The sequence below is a fragment of the Chiloscyllium punctatum genome, chromosome 38, assembly GCF_047496795.1.
Source record: "Chiloscyllium punctatum isolate Juve2018m chromosome 38, sChiPun1.3, whole genome shotgun sequence".
NCBI lineage: Eukaryota > Metazoa > Chordata > Chondrichthyes > Orectolobiformes > Hemiscylliidae > Chiloscyllium > Chiloscyllium punctatum.
Genome location: NC_092776.1, coordinates 13,581,996 through 13,600,848, shown reverse-complemented (window position 1 = coordinate 13,600,848; position 18,853 = coordinate 13,581,996). Strand labels below are relative to the sequence as shown.

The 18,853-nt window shown below is 44.5% G+C and overlaps 2 protein-coding genes across 13 annotated transcripts in view; both read left to right on the top strand.

The window, feature by feature from the left end:
- Positions 1–10,616, top strand: part of LOC140463365 (A-type potassium channel modulatory protein KCNIP2) — a 364,768-nt gene extending 354,152 nt beyond the window's left edge. For all 8 annotated transcript variants that reach the window (XM_072557215.1, XM_072557220.1, XM_072557218.1 and 5 more), the window contains 2 exons: positions 2,164–2,226; positions 2,932–10,616. In XM_072557215.1, the coding sequence (XP_072413316.1) occupies positions 2,164–2,226; positions 2,932–2,979 (111 nt within the window). In that variant the 3' untranslated portion in view covers positions 2,980–10,616. The remainder of the gene's footprint in view (positions 1–2,163; positions 2,227–2,931) is intronic.
- Positions 10,617–12,634: 2,018 nt separating this feature from the next.
- cpn1 (carboxypeptidase N, polypeptide 1) overlaps positions 12,635–18,853 on the top strand; it is a 31,236-nt gene continuing 25,017 nt past the window's right edge. For 4 of the 5 annotated variants that reach the window (XM_072557208.1, XM_072557207.1, XM_072557211.1 and 1 more), the window contains exon 1: positions 13,046–13,290. In XM_072557208.1, the coding sequence (XP_072413309.1) occupies positions 13,068–13,290 (223 nt within the window). In that variant the 5' untranslated portion in view covers positions 13,046–13,067. Of the gene's footprint in view, positions 12,849–13,045; positions 13,291–18,853 lie in introns of those variants that run through there. The other variant, XM_072557209.1, reaches the window with a different exon arrangement.

The window sequence follows — 18,853 nt, the reverse complement described above, 5'->3', positions numbered from 1 at the left end:
TTTACTCTGTATCTAACCCTGGGCTGTATCTGTCCCAGGAGTGTTTGATAGGGACAGTTAGAGGGAGCTTTACTCTGTAACTAACCCCATGCTATATCTGTCCTTGAAATGTTTGATGAGCTCATTAGCACAAGCACAGCAACAGGAAATATTTACTTGACAATTTTGACACAACTATAGAGTAAGAACCGCATCTGTTTAAAAAAAATCTACAATGATAACATATTAAGAACATATGAATTAGGAACAAAAATAGGTCCTTTGGCCTTTCAAATTTGCTCCAAGATTACAGTTGTTATTTTCCTGCAGTATCACTATATTCCGTGATGTCATCAACATCTAGGTATCTATCGGTCTCCGACTAGAATGTAACTCAATGACTAAGCTTTCACTGCTCTCTGAGGTAGAGAATTCTAAAGAATCACCCACCTCTGAAATTCTTCCTCACCTCAGTCCTAAATTTATTCTGAGACTGTTCCCTGGTTCTTGACAGTCCTCAGACAGGGGAAACCGCCTTCCTGCATCCACCCTGTCATGTCCTGTAAGGATTTTGTGCACTTCTGTGAGATCACCTCTCATTCTTCTAAACTCCAGAAAACATAGGCCCAGGCACTTCAATCTCTCCTCAATGGGACAATCCCACCCTCCCAGGAAGCAGTCTGGTGAACCTCTGCTCTCGAGACAGTATATCCTTCCGTGGTTATAGAGACCAGACCTATGCTCAACGCACCAGTTGCCAGCTCACCAAGATGATTTACACTGCACGCTGTGCTAGTGCCACTGTTTGGTGACCTATAAACCACTCCTTCCAAAGTTTGCTGCCCCTGAGCTCTTAATTCCTGTTCTTCTGATCGAAGATTCTCTCATACTGATCACAGTCTTTATTATACCCTTCAATAATATTCAGTTTCTAGCCCTGGTCACCTTGGAGCTACATCTCTGCAATAACAACTAAGTCATTTTTCTATGATGTCGGTGTTGCTGGCAAGTCCAGTATTTGTTACCCATCTCTAACTACCCTGAATAGGGCAGTGAAGAGTGAACACATTACTATGAGTCTGGAATTACATGTCGGCCAGACCAGCTAGGGATGGTTCATTAATGTCCTTCCCTAAAGGACATGTGTGAACCAGATGGGTTTTCACAACAATCAATAATAGTTTTGTGGTTACAATAACAATGACGAGCTTTCAATTTCAGATCTTTACTAAAACAGTTTAAATTCCAACAAGTGACATTTGAACCAATTCTCCTGGGCGTTAGCTTAGGCCTCAGGATTATTAGCCCAGCGATGTTACCACTGTGTCACAATTTCGTCCATGTACTTTTTTGTGCTGTTCATTTTCCTGTGCTGTTGTGAATGCTGTATGTAGTCAGATAGAATGCCTTTAATTATACTTTTTCCACATTTTTCCATATTTTGATCCCATTAAATTATGGACAGCATGTGGTGGTTCAGTGATTAGCACAGCTGCCTCACAGCACCAGGGACCCGGGTTCAATTCCAGCCTCAGGCAACTGTTTGTGTGGAGTTTGCACATTCTCCGAGTCTGCATGGGTTTCCTCTAGATGCTCTAGTTTCCTCCCAAAATCCAAAGATGTGCAAGTTAGGTGAATTGGCTGTGATAAATTGCCCACAGCGTTCAGGGGTGTGTAAGTTATTTGCATTAGTCAGCTGTAAATGTAGAGTAATAGGGTAGGAGAATGGCTTTGAGTGGATTAGTGGTGCTGGAAGAACACAGCAGTTCAGGTAGCATCCAAGGAGCTTCGAAATCGACGTTTCGGGCAAAAGTCCTTCATCCTGATAAAGGGCTTTTGCCCGAAACGTCGATTTCGAAGCTCCTTGGATGCTGCCTGAACTGCTGTGCTCTTCCAGCACCACTAATCCAGAATCTGGTTTCCAGCATCTGCAGTCATTGTTTTTTACCTGAATGGGTTTGAGTGGGCTACTCTTTGGAGGGTCGGTGTGGACTTGTTTCCACACCGAAGGGATTTAATCATTCTCAATCCCAGCATTTATATCTGCTGCCTTGCACTTTGTTATGACATTCATGTTTCCCATTCTGAGTTTTGTTTTTCTTGTGTCTGAATTCCTTTATGGGTTGGCACCCCGTGACCAGCTCATGACTGATTTTCACTTTGTTCTGGATATCGCTTCCACAGAAAATGGACAAGAATCGAGACGGAGTTGTCACCATTGAGGAGTTTATTGAAACCTGTCAGAAGGTGAGACACTAAATCCCCGGGTGTAATGTCTATATCCTGGTGAGACATGCATTCCCAGGTGAGACACCAGAGTGAACAATGAGAAACATGTAATACAGAGGAGAATATGACCTTCACTTGGATCCTGTTCATTTTATTTGTACAATCTTGTGATACACGAATAACTTTGAATTCTGAACAGTGATTCTGCTCCACTTTCCAACCTCATTCCCCAATCCTCACTCACCACTTTCTATCCCAGTCAAATGATTCTGCTCATTCCATTTTGATCTGTACAAGTGTGAACTGTGTGTGTGTGTGTGTGTATGAGAGACAGAACTGTGTGTGTATTTGTGTCTGTGAGAGAGACCGAGCTGGGTGTGTGTGTATGATAGAGAGAGCTGGGTGTGTGTGTGCGTGTGTGTGTTTGTGTGTGTGAGAGAGAACTGGGTGTGTGTTTATGTGTGTGAGAGAGAGCTGGGTGTGAAGTGTATGTGTGTGAAGTGTGTGTGTGTGAGAGAGAGCTGGGGGTGTGTGTGTGTGTGAGAGAGAGCTGGGTGTGTGTGTGTGTGTGAAGTGTGTGTGTGTGAGAGAGAGCTGGGTGCGTGTCTATGAGCTGAGTGTATGTATGTGAGAGAGCCTGGGACTTGTGAGTCTGTCCTGTGTGTCTTTGTGTGTCTATGTGTACTCCCGCTAATTTTTTTCTTCTTCTGTTTCTTTCTCTAGGATGAAAATATCATGAAGTCAATGCAACTTTTCGAGAATGTTATCTAGAGGTCAGAGGTTGACCTAACTCCTTTGCCCTCCTTCTTTGGCAGTCGCCTTGATTGAAAAACTTTTACTCAGATCCTGGATTTGTCCACTGGGCGCCTACACCTTCTCCTATCATAACTCATATGGTTGTGGTGGGAGGAGCTGGATTGTAGGTCTTTCTAAAAAGCACTGAGAGAGGGGAGGAGAAAAGGACCCATGCAACACACACTTTGTACTTTTCTCAGAACCCAAGAACTGCTTGAGAACGTGAAGGGTGTGGCATCAACAATCTTCCTGGAAATGTGGCTGTGAGACTCACATGCCAAGATACACACACCGAACACAGGCTGCTCTTCACAGCATGTTACTATAACAAACTATTAGCATCTGTATACAATAATACCGGATATATGGTACCAAAAATAGTAAAAGTGCTATCTGTGTTCCATCCGTCATCTGCTAGAAAACGCTGGGCCCACTGACCAAAATCTTCTCTTTGCCAAAAGGCTTTACTACCCTTTCAGCTCTCCAATAACATCCCAACTGGTCGAATCAAAATGGCATGCAGAAGTATAGACAGAGCTTTACTCTGTATCTAACCGTGCACTGTAACCGCCCTGGGAGTGTTTGATGAGGACAGTGTAGAGGGAACTTTACTCTATGCCTCACCCTGTGCTGTATCTGTTCTGGGAACCTTTGGTTGGGTCAGTGTGTAGGGAGCTTTACACTTAATCTGGCCCCATCTTATGCTGCTCTGGGGGTACTGGGACAGTATTGAGAGAGATTTACTCTGTATCTAACACCATGCTGACCCTGCCCTGAGAGTATTTGATGAGTACATTGCAGAGACAGCTTTACTCTGTATCTAACCCTGTGCTGTAACTGCTCTGGGTGTGTTTGATGGGGATGATGTAAGGGAACTTTACCCTGTATCTAAATCCATGCAGTAAGTGCTCTGGAAGTGTTTGATGGGTGACCCTAGAGGGAGCTTTATTCTGGACCTAACCCTGTGCAGTAACTGCCCTGGGAGTGTTTAATGGGTCAGTGTATAGGGAGCTTTACTCTATATCTAACTTTTCTAGTGAGTTGGTTGGGGGGAATGTTACTGCTGACATTTGGTATTTGGTGCTTAAATAAGTAAGTGCTTCCATCTCCTACAAGAACAACCCTGCCATTTTAAAAAATGTTTAATCGGACATTTCTGTACATTCTGACAATTCCAGATTTGTCTCAGATTTACATATGATTTCAAGATCTCTCAATGGTTATTGCAGTGAGGCTTCACCATATCACCGGTGGTGTCGAGCAGGGTTGGAATCAGTGGTCTGCTAATTTACAATAACTGCCAATGAGAACACTGACTGCATGAACACTGACTGATGAAAAATAGAGCAATATTGTTCAATATTTACATCAATATAGAAAGGAAATTGGTTCAACATTGGATGATCGTTACTTGTGGAATGTATAAGTTAATGTTACTACAACAACAGCTTATGCATATAGCGCATTTGACAAAGTGAAAATCTCAAGAGCATTATCAAATAAATTGACCTGGAGCCACAATAAGAGACTATGGGATAAGGTCATGATCAGTTTTCAAGGACAATTTTAAAAGATTAAAGGGAGTGAGGGTGACTTTTGATGAGGGTCATCCAAGGCTTAGGGCCAAGGTGGCTGAATTCACAGCTATTCAAATGATGGGAGAGTTAGAAAACGAGGGATATGCAAAGGCTAAAACTGGAGGAATGTTGGTATAGTAGAGGGTGAGAAGGGATTACACAGATAGGATGGGTCAAAACCATAAAAGGATTTGAACACAAGATTAAGAATTTCTCACTTGGCATGAAAAATGAAAGAGGTCCCTTTAAGAGATAGAATCCTTAGTCCACCAACCCAAGATAAGGTTGAATAGAATGGATATTAAGTGGGCCTAGTCTCAGAGTGTACCAAAGGCACTATTAAGCTCTATCAATGCTCCTGCCAGTACTTAGTTTTTCAAGAAGAGATGAAAGAAAGGAGAAAAATCAAATCATCACAGGCCTGTGGCCTGATGTAGACTGTCATTGGCTCAATCCTGCAACAGGCAAACTCTACTTCTCAAATGTCAGGCAGAGATTAATGGCAGAGACTCATAGTGTTTACCCTTACCATTGACTTTCCAAATGACAGAAGTGATAATGGCTGAATGGGGTAAGTCATTGCCTGTTGTGAGTGAATATGAATCTCAATGGATACAATTTAACAATGGCACCATTAGAAGGCGATGTCACAGAAAAGAAAAATGTGTTACCAAAAGTTTTTTTTTGTCTTATATTCATCAGGACAAATGCAAGAATGCCAAATTCTCCCCCTCTATGGCAACACCTCAGCTAATAAAAGATGACTAGCCAATCAATCAACACTTTTTTTTTCTCTTACAATGTACATTGTTGTGATAGTTTGAAAACTAGCATTCTTCCAACTGTCCCAATGAATAAAAAAAGACACAACTTCATATGTAGACAGACCGACAAGGGTGAGGCCATTTTGGACTTGGTGCTTATGTAGACAGACCGACGAGGGGAGAGGCCATTTTGGACTTGGTGCTTATGTAGACAGACCGACGAGGGGAGAGGCCATTTTGGATTTGGTGCTCTGCAACAAGCCAGAACAGGTGCCAGATCTCGCAGTGGGAGAGCACTTTGGTGAAAGTGATCACAACTGCCTCACATTTAGCATTGCCTTGGAGAGTGAAAGGAGCAGTTACCAAGGGAAGATATTTAATTGGGGAATAGGAAATTATGACGCTATCAGACAGGAGTTGGGAAGTACAGACTGGGAGCAATTGTTCCACAGAATGGGCACAGCAGACATATGGAAACTATTTAAGGAGCAGTTGTTGTGAGTGATGCACGAATTTGTTCCTCTGAGACAGGCAAGAAGGAGTAAGATTAAGGAACCTTGGATGACGAGAACAGAGGAACTTCTCGTCAAAAGGAAGAAGGCAGCTTACGTAAGGTGGAGGAAGCAAGGATCTAGCACAGCTTTAGAGGATTACAGGCTTGCTAGAAAGGAGCTCAGAACTGGACTGAGGAGAGCCAGGGGGAGGCACATAAAAGGCTTGGCAATAAGGATTAGGGAGAACCCAAAGGCATTTTACTCATACGTGAAGAATAAGAGAACGATCAGGGAGAAGGTAGGGCCGATCAGGGATAGCGTCGGGAACTTGTACGTGGAGTCTGAGCAGATAGGGGAAGCCCTAAATGAGTTTTTTGTTTCAGTTTTCACCAAGGAAAGGAACTTATTGTAAATGAAAACTTAGAAGAGTTGGGATACAGTCTTGACCAGATCAAGATTGATGAAGTTGATGTGCTAGAAACTTTGGAAAACATTAAGATTGATAAGTCCCCAGACCAGACCAGATTTATCCTAGGCTGCTCCGGGAAGCGAGAAAGGAGGTTGCTAAGCTACTGGCAAGAATATTTGCCTCCTCACTCTCCACAGGAGTCATACCGGAGGATTGGAAGGAGGCGAATGTTGTTCCTCTTTTCAAGAAGGGTAATAGGAAAATCCCTGGCAATTACAGACCAGATAGTCTTACGCCTGTGGTCAGCAAAGTTTTGGAAAGAATTCTGAGGGATAGGATTTATGACTATTTGGCAAAGCACAGTGTGATTAAAGGCAGTCAGCATGGCTTTGTGAGTGGCAGGTCATGCCTCACAAATCTTATTGAGTTCTTTGAGGAGGTGTCAAGACAGGTTAACAATGGTCGAGCAGTGGATGTGGTGTATATGGACTTTAGCAAGGCATTTGATAGGGTTCCCCATGGTAGGCTCATTCATAAAGTCAGGAAGTATGGGATACAGGGAGATTTGGCTATCTGGATTCAGAATTGGTTGGCTGACAGAAGGTAGAGAGTGGTTGTAGATGGAAAGTATTCTGCCTGGAAGACAGTGTTGATTGGGGTCCCGCAGGGCTCTGTTCTTGGGCCTCTGCTCTTTGTAGTTTTTATAAATGACTTGGATGAGGAGGTTGAGGGTGGGTTAGTAAATTTGCAGATGGCACAAAGGTTGGAGGTGCTGTCGATAATATAGAGGGCTACTGCAGGCTGCAGCGCGACATAGACAGGATGCAGAGCTGGGCTGAGAAATGGTAGATGGAGTTCAACCTGGATAAATGTGAAGTGATGCATTTTGGAAGGTCGAACTCGAATGCTGAATATAGGATTAAAGACAGGATTCTTGGCAGTGTGGAGGAACAGAGGGATCTGGGTGTGCAAGTACATAGATCCCTCAAAGTTGCCACCCAAGTGGATAGGGTTGTTATGGAAGCATATGGTGTTTTGGTTTTCATTAACAGGGGGATTGAGTTTAAGAGCTACGAGGTTTTGCTGCAGCTCTACAAGTCCCTGGTGAGACCATACTTGGAATATTGAGTCCAGTTCTGGTCGCCCTACTGTAGGAAAGATACAGAGGCTTTGGAGAAGGTGCAAAGAAGGTTTACCAGGATGTTGCCTGGACTGGAGGGCTGGCCTTATGAAGAAAGGTTGAATAAGCTCGGACTTTTCTCTCTGGAGAGAAGGAGGAAGAGGGGAGACCTGATCGAGGTGTACAAAATAATGAGAGGATAGAATCAATAGTCAGACACTTTTCCCAAGGGCAGGATTGACTGGTATGAGGAGTCATAGTTTGAAGATATTAGGAGGAAGGTATAAAGGAGACGTCAAAGGAAGGTTCTTTACGCAGAGAGTTGTGAATGCATGGAATGCGTTGCCAGCTGTGGTGGTGGAAGCAGAGTCGTTGGTGACTGCTGGACATGCACATGGATAGCAGTGAGTTGAGGGGTGCGTAGGTTAAGTTACTATATTTTACATTAGGATTAAATCTTAGCACAACATCGTGGGCCAAAGAGCCTGTTCTGTGCTGTACTTTTCCATGTTCTATGTTCAGAAACATGTCCTTACTTGCAGTGATAATAGAGTTCCATATGACCAAGTGATCGCTAAGAAAGTGAAGATGCCAGAAGTAGGGTGGTGCAAAACATTTTATAAACGAAAGGAGTGGGTGGGGAGGGGGATAACATTTTGGAACAAAGGGACTTCAGAAACCACATTTCCACACTTGTTTAAAAACTGTTTTCCACTATTCTGTTGGTTTTGAAGGTCAAACGCAGGATCATGTCTTATTTCTGGGACCCCAGAATGTGAACCTGAATTGCGACAGATGGATCAATACTTGGGGCGAGCGAGGCCTTCCGAGTTATTGATCGGGTCTGTTTACAAATTTTAACCATTTGATTGCTTTCCAGTCATACAGGCCTTTGCATTACACAATTAAACATCTCACAAAACTGTTCTGCATGATAGACAAAGACTTCATTCAAATTTCCTGCTCTACATATGAAGAAAGCTCTTGTTGGGTCTTGCTGTTAATCAACACAGAAATCTAAACAGAGGCAGAATTTAGACTGGGGTTACAGATCTGGCTGATGCTTTCGTGAATATAGAAGTGGCCTTTCCAGTTTGAACAGCACTGCAGTGATTTCGAGCTGTGTTTGAGTGAGTTAAGGCAAGATAGGCGCAGGGTGAGGAGAGCAAAAGTGTAACCAACTATATGCACAAGCATCTGCCAATCCAGAATGAAGAACCTTACTTGATGCGAGAAGCTCAGCTGTTCTCCTCCGAGAAGAGTACATCAAGAGGCAATTTCCTACATGGAGAAACCACAAAGCCGACAGATATTGTTTAAACTCGTCTTGTATAGTTCAGACTTAATATGACCAGTGCATTCTTTTCCAGGTTTTAACTATTCTTACCCTCCAGTTAGAGGCGTTCACAATTGTAAGGAGGCCAGAGGCAGATAGGCAGATGGTTCAGAACCAGAAGATACTGGTATAAGGACTGCTAAAAGTGACATGAGGGAATCTTTTTTCAGCAGTTAGAATACGGAGAGTGGTGGAGACATTCAGCAAATCTGACAGCATCTGTGAAAATGGAAACTTTCCCTGAGAGTGTTTATAGGAAAAATGTAAAGGGGTCTTTATTTTCAGTTTAAATTATTAGAACAAGCTTAACCCTGTGTCTGATTCCATGCTATACTTGTCCTGGGACTGTTTGATGGGGACAGTATCAAAAGCATTATTCTGAATCTACTCTGTGCTGAATGTGACTTGGGGAAGTATTTGTGGGGGTCAATGCAGAGGAAGCTTTATTCTGCACCTAGCCTATTTTGTACCTGGCCTGGGAGTGTTTGATGGTAACAGCATGGTGGAATCTTTACTTTCAGTTTAAAAGAGTAGAGAAAAACCTTATTCTAGATCTACCCCGTGCTATATGTGACCTGGGAAGGTTTGATGGTTACAGTGTAGTGAAAGCTTTACTCTGTGGCTGCCCCCGTGCTGTACATGTCCTCGGCATGTTTGATGAGGACAGTGTAGAGGGAGCTTTACTCTGTATCTAACCCCATGCTGTAGCATTCCATTTTCTCATACCATGAAAGCTACACTGAGCAAAACACAAATGATTAATGACGGAAGTATGGCTCTGTTGGTGACTGCTTGTTGTTTCTGTGGGGTTTAGGGAGTTGCCTGTACTCACCTGTTCCAAGCTGCACTGCCTGATTCATCCTCACAATCCACCCTGGGTGGCCTGAATGTGGTCACTGGGTCCAACACAGGCACCGGGCGATCCAAGGAAATCAGCAAGATCTGCCCCTCACCAGAGAGACACACAGCAGCAAACATAGATCATTCAACCAATCACTGACATCATAGCTGATCTGATAATCCTTGACTTCACTTTCCTGCCTTTCCCCAGAACCCTTGATTCCCTTACTGGTCAAAAATCTGTCTATCGTAGCCTTGAATAATGACCAAGCCTCAATAGCCCTCTGTGGTAAAGAATTCCACAGATTCACTATCCTCTGAGAGAAGACATTCCTCCTCATTCCTGCCTTAAATGTACAACCCTTTATTCTGGAATGGAGATGACATGAAACGTAATGATGGAATACCTGAGTCCTTTAGCTGTGAGCAATGATTTCATTCATTCATTGCCTGTGTGGTCCAATTGGTGCTCTTGGCCCCTATAACAGTCCAGTGCCTCAGTTCTGCCAGGTAACTCTTTGGCAGTTCCTGGGAATACTCTCTCTTCCTTCAGCCCTCTCCAAGATAGCTAGCATCTACTTTTGAAATCTGCACAAAATCTCTCAGATTCTGTCCAACCCAGATTTGCCAAGAGGTCCCGAGAGAGTCGCTCCCACCCCAAACCGTCACTCTCTGGTGGACAAAACTGTGTGGATATTTACCCAGGCCCACATCCCTACTGTTGTGATGCTCCATTCTCTGGCCACCGAGCAGCGACTGCTCCCCACCCCCCCCGCCAGGCGCCACACCATCCATCCACTGACACTTTCACGAGACACTTGAGCCAAACACCTGTCTCTGTCAAGGGTCTCAGCGAATCTGCGTGACCTCCAGCCTGCATGGTCAATCCGGATAACGGACTGTATATGAGGGTTCGTGACGGCATGTACTGTTCCAATCATGTACTGAGGTCATTCTGTAATTTCAATGTGCAATGATCTCCTTCGCTCTGCTAGATTAATTGCTTAGCCATCCAAATATGTATATTTTGTAAGAAAAATAAAGAAAAATTATAATTGCTATGCAAAACGAAAGTTTCTTGTCTGCATTCCAAATGCCGCTCACCTCTGATATTTTACACAATGGTTTATGAAATTGTCAGACCTTTCCTGTCAACTTATATCCAGGATTATGACAATATGTAAATATTTACACTGGAAACTGCCCATGGAAACTTGTTACTCCTTGAGGCTGGGAATTCTGCAATGAGTAACTTCCCAATTCCTGTCCACCATCTACGAGGCACAAATCAGGAAGGAGTGTATTGGAATACTCCCTGCTTGCCTGGATGAGTGCTGTTCCAACAATAATCAAGAGGTTCCACACCACCCAGGATAAAGCAGCCTGCCTGGTTGGAACCACATCCACCATCTTTAACATTCACTCCCTTCACAATTAATGCACCGTTGTGGCGATGTGTTCCATTCTTAGATGCACTTTCTTAGTTCCTTAGACAGCACTTTCTAAACCTGCAACCTCTAACATCCTGAAGGGCAAAGGCAGCAGATACATGGGAACACCGCTGCCATCTACATGTTCATCTTTGAGCCATGCATCATCCTGACTTGGAAATATATTGCTGTTCCCTCAGTGTGGCCGGGTCAAAATCTGGAACTCCCTCCCTAGTGGCAATGTGGGATCAGCTTCATGATATCAAAAACTCACTCGCACCCATTTCAGTGATGCTTACATCACCTGGACTAACAATCGCTGCTCACCTTCTCTCAGGGTGAAGTAGAATCTGGTAATAGCTACCTACTTGACTCTGCCAATGGATAGATAAACAAAAGCCCTGCGAGAACACCTCCATCTTCCCATCTTGGGAAAATCTCTGTAGGGCAGAATGAAGGATACACGAGATTTAGACACATTTGAACTGTTGCTATTCTGTTGGCAATTTGCCCAGCAAGTGACAAATTTTAATAGTACCTTTCAACCTCAGAATATCTCAAAACGCCATATCATTGATTAAAGGGTTTGTTTTTAAGTGTAGGTACAGGTGATGTAGGAAATATAGCAGCCCATTAGCAGCTATGTTCTTAGTGAGAGGCCTAAATATCAGCGTGGTCACCTGGCATAACTCTCCTACTGTTTTCGAAAACAGGGGCATGGAATTTTTTTAGAGCAACCTGAGAGGGCAGGAGTTCAGCATCTCTTCTAAAAGACGAGATCTGTGACTGTGCATCACTCCCTCAGAACTGCAAACCAGAAGGTCAGTGAGTGGCGGGGGGGGGGGGTTGAGCTGACACACATGTTCTGCCTCAGAGATAAGAGACAGCTGACTCTCGCCGTAAGCTGCAATGGTGAAATGACACATAGTTCAAACTGAGACACGCTTCAATCAATTGGAGAGTGACACAGCTCAGCCGTGAACACGCTGAGGGTGAAAGGTACCCTCAGCAGACCGTGGTCTATGAGATTCTTTAAGCGATATTCTGTCCAGTCACTCGCCCCGTTGTCAGGGTCCTTTCCTGGTACAAAGTTGAGCACTGAATTTTAGAAATTGGCGTGATTGGCTGTGGGCCTCAAAGGGTTACTTTTTCTGTTATGATTATGAGTTTGTGGCATCAGCCGACCATTGACCCACCTGATTATGAAACACCCACTGCAGCATCAAACAGTGGAGTAAACAACATATCAAATAATTACACTCAGACCATGGACCTACCGCCCAAAACGCTGGATTAGGTTCCAGTCTATAAATCACTCAGGACTATCTTTTATTCTAACTCCTCGATTAGATTCCAGTCTGTAACCCACTCCTGTTGCTATTTATTATTCTAGTTGGAAAAAAAACTCCTCGGTTAGATTCCAGTCTGTAACTCACTCCTGGGGTTCTGTCATTCTGTACATAAACCACCCCAAATTCCTTGGTTAGATTCCACTCTGTAACACTCCTGGGGATCTGTTATTCTATACATGAACCACCCCAAAACCCCTCGGTTAGATTCCATTCTGTAACTCACTCCCAGGTATCAGTTGCTCTGGATAACTTCCCCTGGATTAAATTCCAGTCTGTAGTTACTGCCAGCGATTGTTACTCTATACATAAGGCACCCTGAACTCGGTCTCTCCCGAAGTCTTTAAAAACAGTTAGCTCTTTAACCAAACTTTTGATCTCCTGTCAAAATATCTGTCCTGGGAACGCTGTCAGGTTTGGGTTTAATCCCCGCTCTTGTACAGCAACTTCGGACGTTCGTGTGGCGAGGACGCTATCGCAACGCAAGTTGTTGTGGAGTGGGAGTGAAAAAGAGAGACGCTTTTCTGTAAGTGGTGCCGTGGAAGGGGGTTAACGTGGGGACAGGAGTGCCTGCAGCTTTTTTGGGAGGCGCTGTCCCTTTAAATAAAGGGACCTGCCCTGTGATTGAGCGGTGCCTGTTGCAGGCTCGGGGAGGGTAGGAGCTGCCTGTGAGAGATAGAGGGGCGGGATTTGGTGCCAGTGACTGGGGGGTGGGTGGGTCAGACAGGAGCTGGCAGTTTGCAATATGCAGCCCGGGCTCTGGAAGCTGGCGGTGCTGACGGCACTGCTGCACCCCGTGCTGCCGCTCGAGTTCCAGCATCACCGGTACCCGGAAATGGTCAGTGCGCTGCTCCAGGTCCAATCCGAGTGTCCGTTCATCAGCCGCCTGTACAGCATTGGCCGCAGCGCCCAGGGCCGGCACCTCTATGTCCTGGAGCTCAGCGACAACCCCGGCATCCATGAGCTGTGTGAGTACCAGGGGTCCACGGCTGGAGGGAGACAGACCCATCTCCGACCTCATCCCCAAACTCCCCCTCACTCCACCCTCAACCCACCAAAACTCACACCAAATCCCACCACTGCCCGACCAAAACCCACCCTCTCTGCTAAATGTCACCCTTTCCCCCTCAAGCCCATCCTCATCCCTGCCCCTAAACCTACATTCATACCAAATCCCACATGACCCTCCCAAGGTCCACACTCTCCCCTAAATCTCACCCTCACCCTGACCCTTTTCACCCAAAATCCACCCTCTTCACCATACCAATACTTATCCCGACCTGAAAGGCCATACTCACATCAAATCACACCCTCACTCTCCCAAATCATACCTTCAACCTCACTCTTATCTCCGAAATGCTCCTTCTCACCCCCTCACCATTCCCTTCACCAGCACCACTCCACTATCTCTTCCTCCACTGCCTTCCCCCCATCATCTAACTCCAATCATTTATGCTTCAATGGTTCCCTGGTGATATTTCCTGATTTCCAAATTTCCTGTAGACGACACAGATGCTCTAGCCCAAATTTCCCTGATTCCTAATTCCCGCATTGTCCACCTGAATCTTCTTGTATTGGAGCGTTCACATCAGTATCCACTGTGATTCTTTTTCCCCTTTGTTCTTCCCTCTTTGTTATGTTATGTGATCCTTCCTCCCTTCTCCCCTGGCTGTTGGTTTTGTCATATTGCGACTTGACAACCCACTGCCCTCTCTTACCCCCAGCCCTCTGCGGCTTCTACGGTCCTCCCCCTCCTTTTAGTCAGTTGGCATCTTTTGGGGGTCCAGGTGAATTTGGAACCGAGAGCTATGAGGGTGAAGTTTCTGAGGTTGGAAGTGAGATCCCTCTCAATCACAGCACCAGATCCGCTTCCAATACAGCATCAGAACTGACCGGGTGTCCCACTGATATTTGAGGCACCCTCAGCTGTTTTTGAAGAAGATGTGGTTTAGTCTTATTCTTTGGCCCAACTGTGGAGGACAGACTCCGTCAGAACTTGCCCGAAATATCAGTTTTAGTTTCTGTGTTGTTGCTTTAAACAACATATTGCAAAACCGTCAGTGTTCTTTCATTGAGAAATATGGGTCAAGAATCAAACGCAAAAGTCAGGAGGCTATTCAGCCTCTCCAGCTGATTCTATGGGAATAGAAGCAAGCCATTTAGTCCCTTGAGCCTGTTCCACCATTCAGTTAGATTGTGGCTGATCTGCACGTGTACATGCAATCATTAATATTCCTATTTAACCAAAACTTGTTGTTCTCAGTTTCTTGTTTTCTGTCCTCTTTCCCAACCAGCTTTGGAAATTCCCTTGAAAGGGGAAAAGAAAGAGGTCCAGAGTTATTAGAAAGATGAAGTGTTTGAGACAAAGCATGATGGTTGGGTTTTAAGGGTAGAGATCTGGGTGCTGTCTGGGTTGGAGATGCTCATGAAGACTGAGGTAACAGAGGAGAGTATGCCAAACTGTGCTCCACAAGTTGGAGGTTGGTGGTGTTCAGGGGCATGGGGTGTAGGGCAAAGGGGTTAAAGTTCAGGAAGAAGAAGAGAAGGAAGCAGTACTGACGAGATCAGGACAGTCACTACTGCCTATAATGGATGGTGCTGGTGTCGAATTGCCTCCTGCAAGTGTCAAGCAGCACATGTCTTTGAGTAACAGCAAGACAGAATGGGATGAGAGGACAGCAACAACTGAGAGATTCCCATTCTTTATCGTTTGCTCTAGCTCCAACAGATGCTTCAACCTGTGTTTAAAACCAAAACATTTTCCGCTGCTCCCAAATTACTGATTGAATAACTGAGAGCTGGGTAAATGCGATACTGAATTCTACTACCAGGGTCATGGGCTATACCCTAGTTTAGAATGGCTGATTACCAGTAATGAACAAGATCTCAGGTTCAAAGATGAAACACTGAGGGATTTAAAAGGAAAGAGGATATAATAAGCACAAAGGATTTATTGGGCTGCATTATCTCATTAATACACTTAGGGATGGATGAGGAGGAGACCATTCAGCCCCTCCAGCCTATTCCATCATTCTGTGAGACCATGGCTGAACTGTGATATAACTCCACTTTCATTCATATCCCTTAATATCTTTGGTTATGAAAATTCTATCCAGCTCAGATTTAAAAATATGAATGTATTCAGCATCAATTCTTGTTTATGGTAGAGAATTCCAGAGTTCTAATGATCTTTGTGTATAGAAATGTTTCCTGATTTCACTCCTGAAATATAAGGCTCTCATTTTAAGACACTGCCCAAGACCTAGATTCCACAAATCAGCAGAAACAGTCTGTCTCTGTCTCCCCAACTGTTCCCCTTAATGTCTTGAATATTTCAATTACATCAACCCTAACTTGCAAAATCCCAATCCAAGTTTGTCTAAACTCTCCTCATAATTTAATCTCGAGTATTTTGGTATAATTATGATAATTAACACTGCACCCTCCAAGGCCAATTGTTCTTTCCCAGAGCTGCTCACTGTGACATCAGGTGTGTCTAACCTTGGTTTTGTGCAGCTGAAACAAACACAGAAAATGCAAGAGAAACTCAGCAGGTCCAGCAGTATTTGTGTAGAGAGAAACAGAGTTAACATTTCAAGTCTGGCATGACTGTTAGAACTCTTTGATGTCCAACCTGTAGCTCCTTGTGTTCTAGATCTTGAGAGATAAGGTCAGCATTCTATTCGCCTTCTGTTCATATGTATTTGTTTAGGATATTGCAATGAACTGTGTCCCTGGAACTCCAAGTCTCTTTGGAGTTTCACTGTTTAAGGCATTTCATTATTTAGAAAGGATTCTTTTGAACCGTTTTCACATTCAATGTAGATCTCATGACTTTTTGCTGTGTAAAATCCATTTGCTTAATCTATCAACATCTCTTTGAAATATTCAACTTTGATCTACACTGTTGGCAGTACCACTTTGTCATCAGCAATTTTTGATTTGTAACTCTACCCCACCATCTAACTCATTAATACCTGCAGTGAATAGCCAAAACCTCAGCAGAGATCCCCAGTGTGACTTCACCAGTCACATCCTCTCATCTAAACAGTGCTGCTGTAATTGTGTCCCTGCGGAGATGGTGAATGATTAGCGCTGTTTGTCTGGTGGAAAGGGGCAGGAACAACACTGATAGAACAGACAGATGAGGAAGGACAAAGACAGGTTTTAGGGTGGAGGTGAACAGTAAAGGTAAAGTCACCATAGTCTTACCAGACTATAGGGGTCCTGTCTCATTAGAGAGAGAGAGAGAGAGACGACTGGTGGTGGTTTAACCAGAGGATCACCATGCCTCAGGCGAGAGGAAGGATTGAGAAGGAGAGTCTTTTGTGGTAACCTCAGCTGGTGTGGGAATTGAACCCACACTGTTAGCATCACTCTGCCTTACAAACCCACTACTGGATTAGTGGTGCTGGAAGAGCACAGCAGCTCAGGCAGCATCCACCTGAACTGCTGTGCTCTTCCAGCACCACTAATCCAGTATTTGGTTTTCAGCATCTGCAGTCATTGTTTTTACCTTACAAACCCACTGTCCAAGCTGTAGCCCCTCATGCAGCCTCTAGTTCTTCTCCTGCTCTGATCAGTAGATGGAATTTTTAAAATTGATTTATGCACTGACATGTCTGTGTATGAGAGTGAGGACATTAACCCAGGCTACAGTCCAGCTCTGAGCGTCCAGTGTGATATTCCTCTGCCACAGCCAGTTTGGCCTGTATAATACATAGGTAATAAACAAGAAATGGGTTGCAGATAAAGAGGAAGGAAGACTGCCTAATCCAGGAACACTGTATCTTAATTGAGGCATCACTCCCAGACTAACAAAACAAGTGTCAGTAACCACAGATTAAATCCTAGCAATACAGCTAACAGTGTCATTACCTGCTTCAATGCGTGAGGCTTAGTGTCATGTTTCTTTTGAATAGTTAAAACAGGCTATTTCTGCTTTTATTCACTCTGTGGTTGGCCACCCAGTCTCTCTCTGATCCCAGCCCACCCTCCAGCTGTGGTGAGCCCACAGGACCATGAACTTGATCTCTCAGCTTTGCTGGTCCAGAAACGTCTGCACTCCGTACTTTGTATGCCTCACAAGAGAGGACTCACTGTTTCCGAGTGAACCCTGCACAAAGACTGTTGGTGTCTAGCAGTGTGTGCAGATTGGCAGTAACCCAGGGCTGCACAAAGCCCCTACCTGTTTGTTGCTCTACACCACCCGCCCAGCCCCGCCTCTTCTCTTGGGGTCCAAGGTATTTACTCAAACTCACGCTGCAATCTCATTCAAGGAACACTATCATGGAAACTTCAGAAACAAGATCAGGCCATTCAGTCATTTAAGGCTGCTCCAGATTTAATTATTTTAATTCACCCCTAGGATGTTCAGATGGGCCAATGGGCTGAGAAGTGGCAGCTGGAATTTAATTTAGATAAATGTAAGGTGCTGCGTTTTGGGAAAGCAAATCTTAGCAGGACTTATTCACTGAATGGTAAGGTCCAAGGGAGTGTTGCTGAACAAAGAGACCTTGGAGTGCAGGTTCATAGCTCCTTGAAAGTGGAGTCGCAGGTGGATAGGATAGTGAAGAAGGCATTTGGTATGCTTTCCTTTACTGGTCAGAGTATTGAGTACAGGAGTTGGGAGGTCATGTTGCAGTTGTGCAGGACATTGGTTAGGCCACTGTTGGAATATTGCATGTAATTCTGGTCTCCTTCCCATCAGAATGATATTGTGAAACTTGAAAGGGTTCAGAAAAGATTTACAAGGATGTTGCCAGGGTTGGAGGATCTGAGCTATCGAGAGAGGTTGAACAGGCTGGGGCTATTTTCCCTGGAGTGTCGGAGGCTGAGGGGTGACCTTATAGAGGTTTACAAAATTATGAAGGGCACGTATAGGGTAAATAGACAAAGTCTTTTCCCTGGGGAGTCCAGAACTAGAGGGCATAGGTTTAGGGTGAGAGGGAAAAGATATAAAAGAGACCTACGGGGCAACACTTTCACACAAAGGGTGGTACATGTATGGAATGAGCTGCCAGAGGAAGTGGTGGAGGCTGGTACAATTGCAACATTTAAAAAGAAGCTGTATGAGTATCTGATTAGGAAGGGTTTAGAGGTAAATGGGCCAAATGTTGGCAAATGGGACTAGAATAGGTTCGGATATCTGGTCGGCATGGACGAGTTGGACGGAACAGTCTGTTTCCGTGCTGTACATCTCTATGAGTCTATGTTTCCAAGTCAGGATGGTGAATGGCCTGGAGGGGAACTTGCAGGAGTTGGTGCCCCCATGTATCTGCTACTCTTGTCCTCCTCGATAGTAGTGAACTCATAAGATTGTGTCTGATTCTCCACCTCAACTTCACCTTACTGCATGATCCCCGTAACCACTGACTGGGATAGAGAATTCCACAGGCTCCCCATTCTCTGAGCAAAAAAATTCTTCCTCATCTCAGCCTGAAGTAGCTGAGCCCTTATTCTGGGCTAAAAACAGTTAATGCTGCGCAGGTCTGGCAGCAACTGTGGAGAAAAACAGAGTTTCCCACATCC